The following is an 8,168-nucleotide window of genomic DNA, read 5'->3' on the forward strand; positions in this document are numbered from 1 at the left end:
GGTGAAATAATTTGCCCAAGGGCAAAGAGTGGAGCCAGGATTCACACCCAGTTCTGTCTATCTCCAGAGAGATAATCCAGGAACTGCCTACGCAGCAGTACACACCCACTGAGCAGGCTAATAGGAGATCAAGGGGCTTGAGAGAGGGAGTACTCCTTCCAGCCGGTGTAGCTGAGTCTCTGGGGGAGGTGAAGACACTGGCCCTAAGGGATGGGTAAAACTGCAGCCAACTAGGCAGACAAGGAAGATGCAGAGAGGCATTACCTCTGCAGGACTGGCCCAAGCAAATGTGAAGGGTGGGATTCCACAGGGCATGTTTGAGGAACTGATGGGTGAGCAAGGCAGAGATGAGGCAGGAAATGTAGGGGCCAGAGCATGGCTTTGCTTCTTCTGATAAGCAGCAGCCAGAATAAGTTTTAACAATCCATGCAGTAGGATCTCTCCCATTTGGGAGAATTTCTAGACTATTTCCATCTTCCTTCAAAGAAGGACAAAGAGTTTTTCAGGGGCCTGTGCAAGACCGTGGGGCAGAGCTCGGGAAGTCGTCTCACAATTATGCAGACCTTTCTTTTCCTTCGAGTCCTGATCCTGTTCTGTAATCATTAGCATTTTGGGCCTAAGCCTTTTCAAGCTGGCAGAACAAAAGCGACCACTGCGACCAAGGAGAAAAGGTCGGAAGAAGGTGACAGCCCAAAACCTGTCTGATGGAGACATAAAGCTGCTGGTGAACATTGTCCGAGCTTATGACATTCCAGTGAGGAAGCCGGCAGTGAGGTGAGAGCCCTCCCAACAGCCCGAGATGCAGTGTACAGCATCCCAGCCAAGTCAATCACTCCGTTACAGGATACTCACTCTCATTCTTAACATTGTTATTGTTCAGTAGGGGGATGGGGGTCCTTGCAAAGCCAGGGCCTTACTGTTTGCAAGTAATAGGGCCAATTCAGTCAATTCAGGCTAAAGGGATTTAGAGGGAAAATTCAAATAACTCAGGACAAGGACAAGAGATATAGCTGAACTACATGGTACACTGAAGTGATAAGATCGGTCTCCTGAGGGCCCATGGTCTCTCCACTTGCTTCCCTCTGAGCTTGCTTCATTTTTCTCCATGTGATGGAAGTGGCCCATGTGACCAGAGTACCACCAAATAAGCATCAATTTTTTCAGAGAAGTCTGAAGGCGCTAACTTGGTCAGGTGTTGATCCATGGTCTAATCACCAACAGCCAGAGAGACAGGATCAAAAGCACCAGCCCCAAAGATAGAAACAGATCTCAGAGAAGTGGGTGGGTATGAGCTGAGGAGATTCACAAAAGGTGTGTGTCCACGGTTCTGAAACATATGTGCTGTTAACATAAACATGTGGCTTCCCTTTTATCTGTTCTCAGAAATGTCTTATGACTACTAGAATTCACTACACCAGGGGCAACAGGGAGCTTTCAGCCATACAGAAGATGAGTCTGAGGAAACAGAGAAGAAAGGACCAAAAATTAACTTTTTTTTTTGTAGAGACAGGGTCTCGCTATGTTGCCCAGGCTGGTCTAGAACTCCTGGCCTCAAGCGATTCTCCTGCCTCAGCCTCCCAAAGTGCTGGGATTGCCAGTGTGAGCCAATGTACCTGGCCTGAAACTTCTTTTTGGTGGTGCCCTTACCAGTGGAATGGGAGAAAGCAAAACTCACAGAACTTACATTTACCATGTTTTAAGCACCATGGTAGGCACGTTCACATATAGGATTTCATTTCACTGTTACTACTATTAATATCTCCCTTTCACAGAAGAGGAAATGGAAGTAAAGAGAGTATAAGTGGCTTGGCCAAGGTCATTTCAGCCCTATCTGTTTCCCTGAAAAAGCACTGTTCTGGCCCTTGGTGTCTTCTTTTCTCCCTAGGTTCTTCCCTTTAATTTAGTTCTGTCTCTCTCCTTCCTCTCACCCCATTATTTTGCCTTACATTTTTTATTTTAAAACAGGGTCTCACTCTGTTGCCCTTGCTGAGTACAGTGGCACTATCACAGCTCCCTTCAGCCTTGACTTCCTGGGCTTAAGTGATCCTCCCATCTCAGCCTCCCAAGTAGCTGGGACTACAGGTGTGCCCCACTACGCCTGGCTAATTTTTTATTTTTTTTGTAGAGACAGGGTATCCCCATTTTTCCCAGGCTTGTCTCAAACTCCTGGCCTCAAGTGATCCTCCTGTCTGTGCCTCCTAAAGGAGCCACAGTGCCTGGCCCCTACTTGTCTGCCTGTCTCTGTGTGTGTGTGTGTGTGTGTGTGTGTACGCGCGTGTGTGTGTGCACGAGCGTGTGCGTGCATGCATTTTAAAATTTTACTAATTTTTTAACCTATTAGAGAGCATCTACCATCATCAACTATTCCTAATTGCTTTGCTACTTGTAAATGTCCATATAAGCCCTTGAATCTGCTATGGCATTGCTTTCCTGAGCTCATGGCCTGCCTTTCACCAATTGCCTCAAAGCTCAACTGTGGGGTCAAACACTATTTTTTAAAGAACACAGAGTTGCTTCTTGTATTTTTTACCTCCATAGACTATTTTTAAGAGTTAAATCATTTCATTCAACTAAATTAAGGATGTGCAGTTGATCCTACGTGCTACACATTCAATGCAGGTGCATTGAGACAGCTCAGACATCAACTGTTCCATTAAGCCTGCCCAACTCCTCACCCTTTACTTTTGCATTCATCCACATAGGGTTTTCCTGCCTCCCTCACTGTTCTTAACTACAGCCTCTACCCATCCCTCTAGTCTAATACCTACCTCACTTTATGAGATGATTTGTTTATGTGTCTGCCTTCCAGTCCAGCCTGCACTGAAGTGTTATCTTCTTCATCTTTAAAGCCCAAAGTGGGGTTTAACATGGGACCTAAAATATAGGTACTAAACAAATGGTTTGTTTTTTTGATTTTTTTAGAGACAGGGTCTTTTTTGGTTTTTTTTAGACACAGTGTCACTCAGGCTGGAGTGCAGTGGTGCAATCATAGCTCACTACAGCCTTGGAACTCCTAGACTCAAGAGATCCTCCTGCTTCAGCCTCCCAAGTGGCTAGGACTACAGGTATACACCACAAAGCCCAGCTAATTTGTTTATTTTGTTTTTTTGTAGAGATGGGGTCTCATTCTGTTGACCAGGCTAGGCTTGAACTTGTGGGCTCATGAGATTCTCCTACTTTGGTCTTCCAAAGTGCTGGGATTATAGGCATGAACCACTGTATCTAGCCACAGGTATTTGTTTAATAACGTAATTGATGGTTTTCCAAAGAGAAAATAGTTTTTCTATGGTAGCTGTTATGTTAAATGTTCAACTTACATTTATCTGAAGGCTTAGCTGTGAAAGGTGACAGTCTATAGAAAGAGACTATTTGTATTTTGCCTAGTAATGGATGTGAAACACTTGGCAAACCATAAGGTTCAATGCAAATATACAAGGTTGTTAGGGTGATAGTGGAGGTATCTGGAAGAGGCTCTCTGGATTTGACCTCCATTTGTTCCTTTAAGAACACCAGTTGAGAAAGGAGAAAAGGATAAGACCCACTGATCCTAACTCAAGCTAGGAATCCCTGCACCTCCCTTTCTTGGTGAGGCTTGGCAGGCCCCAAGAGAGATTCCTTGCCTGACTTGTGTAGCTTGGGGTTACTGGAGGGTACAGGTACAAAGAACATACAGTGGGGAGAACCTGGACTGGATGGAGACAGGTCAGGCTGGTCAGGAAGCTCAGGATCTCCTACCTGCGAGGGATTGAGGCTCTCATCTGTGGAGGGAAAGGCAGGTTCCCCCACTCAGGGAGGAGAAAGGAGACATTTTCCTTTGTTCTTGGCAGACACACAGGCCTGGGAATGGAAGGTGGGGGAGGCTCTATCAAACTCTAGGTGACTCGGTGGGGACAAGAGCATACTAAAGCCTTCTGCAATGTCAACAAGCTTAAGAGAGAATGTTTGTCACCACAGCCACCAGGGCCATACATCTTTGGAAAAAGCATCTTCTCAAGCTGGGCATGGTAGCTCACACCTGGAATATCAGCAGTTTAGGAAGCCAAGGCAGGAGGATCACTTGAACCTCGGAGTCCAAGACTAGCCTGAGCAACAACATAGTGAGACCTCTGATCCCTACAAAAAAAATTTATAAATTAGCTGGGTGTGGTGGAGTGTGTTTGTAGTCCCAGCTACTCAGGAGACTGACGTGAGAGGATAGCTTGAGCCTGGGAGGTTGAGGCTGCAGTGAGCCATAATCATGCCACTGCACTCCAGCCTGGGCAACAGAGCAAGACTCTATCTAAAAAAAATTTTTAAACTAAAAATAATGCTAGGCATGGTAACTCACGCCTGTGATTCCAGCACTTTGGAAGGCCAAGGTGGGCAGACTGCTTGAGTTCAGGAGATTGAGACCAACCTTGGCAACATGGCAAAACCAAATCTTTACTAAAAATACAAAAATTAGCCAGGCATGGTGACTCATACCTGTAGTTCCAGCTACTCAGGAGGCTGAGGTGGGAGGATCACCTTGGGAGCTTGGGAGACAGAGTAAGCTGAGATTGCACCAACTGAGATCATGCCACTTCACTCAAGCTTGGGTGACAGAGCAAGATCCTGTCTCAATAAAGAAATAACCATCTTCTCAATATATAATTAGACTTGCTCCATCATTAATTTCCTTCATACATTTTCCCTCCTAGCAAATTTCAGCAGCCCGCAAGGTCTTCGAGGATGTTCAGTGAAAAGCATGCTGCTTCCCCAAGCACACACAGCCCAAACCACAATGCTGACTACCCCCTCGGCCAGGTGAGAGATGCTGGATGTCAGCTTTCCATCTTGCTCTTACGTTTTTAAGAATTGTCTATAAACTGCATGGACAGTCTGCTTTCTGCTTCATTTTCTTTGGAAACATACTATTTAGTAAATATACTCTACCTTTGCTAAGAATAAAACAATTTAATCACCGGAACTCAGGATTTGCTCTTGATTTTAAGGTTTTAGTACGTCCTTTTGTAGAAGTCTCTTTTCAACGAACAGTTTGCCATACAACTACAGCTGAAGGACCAAACCCCAGCTGGAATGAAGAACTTGAACTTCCATTTAGGTAAGCATATTTCCTCTTAAACACCTTTGGAAGAAATGTGGAGAAAGCAGGCTCTTGAGAAACAGCTAAGGTGAAGGGTTTTGTAGCTAGTGAGTGGCAACAAGATCCAGGTGTCCTGATACCAAGTCCCATGCTTTTCCTCTTGTACCACAGCTGACTCCGTTCAAGAATAAAAATGGAAAAATGCCCAACCTTTAAAAAACCCAGGCTCATTGTTGGGACACGCTATGCTCCTCCAGGCTCTGGCTTCTTAAAGCCCAAAGTTTCTCATTCCCTTGACCCCAATGACCTACACTGCTTTCCTTTCTTCCTCATGTCCCCTCAAGTAAATCTGAAACTCCTTAGTTCCCATAAATCATACTTCCTTCCTCACCAGAAATACATAGGCATTTCAGAAGTTTGGTAAAAGGATTTTAGATATTTAAATAGTTATTATTTCAGTGCTTGAAGTGACGTTGGAGATTATCTAGCCCAACCTCTACCTTTATGGAGAAGAAACTAAAACCCAAAGAGGGAAAGTGACTTACTTAGAGCCACACAGTAAATTTGAGACAGAGCAAGGATTAGAACTACTTAAGTCAGGCCAAGCATGGTGGCTCATGTCTGTAGTCCAAGCACCTCGAGGGGCCAAGGTGGGCAGATCACTTAAGGCCAGGGCACATGCCTGTAATCCCAGCTACTCGGAGGCTGAGGCAGAAGAATCACTCGAACCCAGGAGGCGGAAGTTGCAGTGAACCAAGGTCATGCCACTGTACTCCAGCCTGACTGACAGCAAGACTCTGTCTCCAAAAAAAAAAAAAAAAAACTAGTTAAGTCAGAAGAGGGAGATAGCTACCACTATTATGCACAGAACAAACAGAAACAAGAAAACATAAAGACAAATGTTCAACAAAATACACTCAGTACCCCAGTCACCAGCTCTGCTATGCAGAGGTATGCTTGTTCCAGGCTTAGCTAGACTCAGACTGGGTTATGTTACAGAGACCTCACCCCTGTACTGCTTTACTTATATACAGAAAAGGTGAGTGGGAGGCAGGGACCATTCAACCAGTAGGAGGTTTATCACTGAAGAGTGATCTTGGTGGAGAAGCACTTTTTGGGGCCCAGTTGCTTAGAAAGTTCATATGCTAGCTGCAGTGTCAGCTGGAAACCTTGTAGCCTGTCCACAGGGCCAGCTCAGTTCTGGCAAGCTGGCCCCTGAAAAGCTTACCACAGGGTGTAGAGGAATATGAGACTTACCAGGACAAGAAAGCAGAGGGTTTGTCTCTGCATGGAGTCTCTACTCTAATGTTCTTTCCATCTGAATATAGATATTATATTATAGTATCCATGTATAAGAGAAATCCTAGAAATGAAAGCACTGCCTTTAATTCTAACATCTATGCTCACATTTGGGTATTTTTCAAATGCTAACATTTGAATGCTCATAATTTCTATGTTGCCTATTTTCTTTTCCTTTAAAAAAAATTTTTTTTTTAATATATAGAGACAGGGTTTCTCCATGTTGGTCAGGCTGGTCTCAAACTCCTGACCAGGTGATACACCCGCTTCTGCCTCCCAAAGTGCTGGGATTGCAGGCGTGAGCCACCATACCTGGCCTTATGGTGCCTATTTTCACAGTCCCTGGTTATGTGTTATCTTGCAGGGCTCCTAATGGAGATTATAGCACAGCCAGTCTGCAGTCCGTGAAAGACGTTGTGTTCATTAATATTTTTGATGAAGTACTGCATGATGTCTTAGAGGTAAGTTCTCAGTTTTAAAGCCACCTGTATTCATTTTCATATCCTCTACCCACAATGTAAATTCTAATCACATTGTTACCAGAAAGGGGTCCCAATCCAGACCCCAAGAGAAGGTTCTTGGATCTCTCACAAGAAAGAATTCAGAGCAAGTTCCACGGTGCAAAGTAAAAGCAAATTTACTAGGAAAGTAAAGTGGTGAAAGAATAGCTACTCCATAGACAGAATTCGGTGTTCCCAAAAGTAAAAGGAAGAATATGTTCACCCTAGGTACAAAGCTTGTTTAGATTCAGGATAAAAAGATCCTGGGAAGGTGTGCTCTGCTACAAGGGTTTGTGATAAAGGATTAATTTTCTAACTTACTGTATTCTGCAAGAATCTATATTATTATCTTTAAAGCAAAATTAGGAATGCTTCTGTTCTCAAGATACCAGGATAGCAGAACACTCCTAAGTCTGGGTGTTTCGTAAATGTTATCAATCTGTTCCCTTAACTGTAAACATCTATCGGCTTGGAATACCTAACTTTCTGGGAATGCAGCCCAACAAGTCCCAGCCTCATGTTTCCTAGCCCTCACTCAAGATGGAGTCGCTTTGGTTCAGATGCCTCTGATAACATTTTTTCCATCTTTCATGTGTTTGAAATATTTGAAATTTGACATGTCTAAATGGGGAAGGGGGAAAGGGAGAGGAAGCTAGCTTTTTTAATTTCAGTCGAGTGTCTGCTCTGTGCCAAGTAGGTGCTTTATACACATTTTCTGATTTAATTCTAAGTAATCCTACAGATTGTTAAATCTCTAGTTTATTGATGAGAAAAACTAAGGTTCAGAGAGTTCAAATGACTTTCCTAGGGCCACAAAGCCATTAAGTAGCTGAACCAGTATTTGATTAGGTCTGTCTAATGTAAGTTCACATGCTTTCAGCTAAACTCTTGGTGCTTTCCTGCTGCCAGAGTAATTAAATGAGTTCCTGGAGTTCTTAAACAATTATTACTTCCCACTCTTCCTTTAGGATGACCGTGAAAGAGGAAGTGGAATCCACACCCGTATTGAGAGACACTGGCTGGGATGTGTGAAAATTCCATTTAGCACAATATATTTCCAAGCAAGGGTAAGCATCTAAAGTCAGAAGTCCATGAAATCAGAGAATTTCTCTATCCATTTTTCCTGTGAAAACTTTCTTTGTAGGCTGGGCACGGTGGGTCACGCCTAAAATCCCAGGACTTTGGGAGGTCAAGGCCGGCAAATCACAAGGTCAGGAGTTCAAGACCAACCTGGACAACATGGTGAAACCCCGTCTCCACTAAAGATACAAAAAATTAGCCAGGCATGGTGGCATGTACCTGTA

The 8,168-nt window shown here is 44.0% G+C and overlaps 1 protein-coding gene across 7 annotated transcripts in view; it reads left to right on the plus strand.

Moving 5' to 3' along the window:
- CC2D2A (coiled-coil and C2 domain containing 2A) overlaps nucleotides 1-8,168 on the plus strand; it is a 144,901-nt gene that overhangs the window by 107,500 nt on the left and 29,233 nt on the right. For all 7 annotated transcript variants that reach the window (XM_032272885.1, XM_032272850.1, XM_032272856.1 and 4 more), the window contains 5 exons: nucleotides 607-774; nucleotides 4,680-4,785; nucleotides 4,974-5,083; nucleotides 6,729-6,825; nucleotides 7,833-7,931. In XM_032272885.1, coding sequence (XP_032128776.1) covers nucleotides 607-774; nucleotides 4,680-4,785; nucleotides 4,974-5,083; nucleotides 6,729-6,825; nucleotides 7,833-7,931 — 580 coding nt within the window. The remainder of the gene's footprint in view (nucleotides 1-606; nucleotides 775-4,679; nucleotides 4,786-4,973; nucleotides 5,084-6,728; nucleotides 6,826-7,832; nucleotides 7,932-8,168) is intronic.

Source organism: Sapajus apella, unplaced genomic scaffold (genome assembly GCF_009761245.1).
Source record: "Sapajus apella isolate SASKATOON/1434 unplaced genomic scaffold, GSC_monkey_1.0 scaffold5, whole genome shotgun sequence".
In the NCBI taxonomy this organism is placed as follows: Eukaryota; Metazoa; Chordata; class Mammalia; order Primates; family Cebidae; genus Sapajus; species Sapajus apella.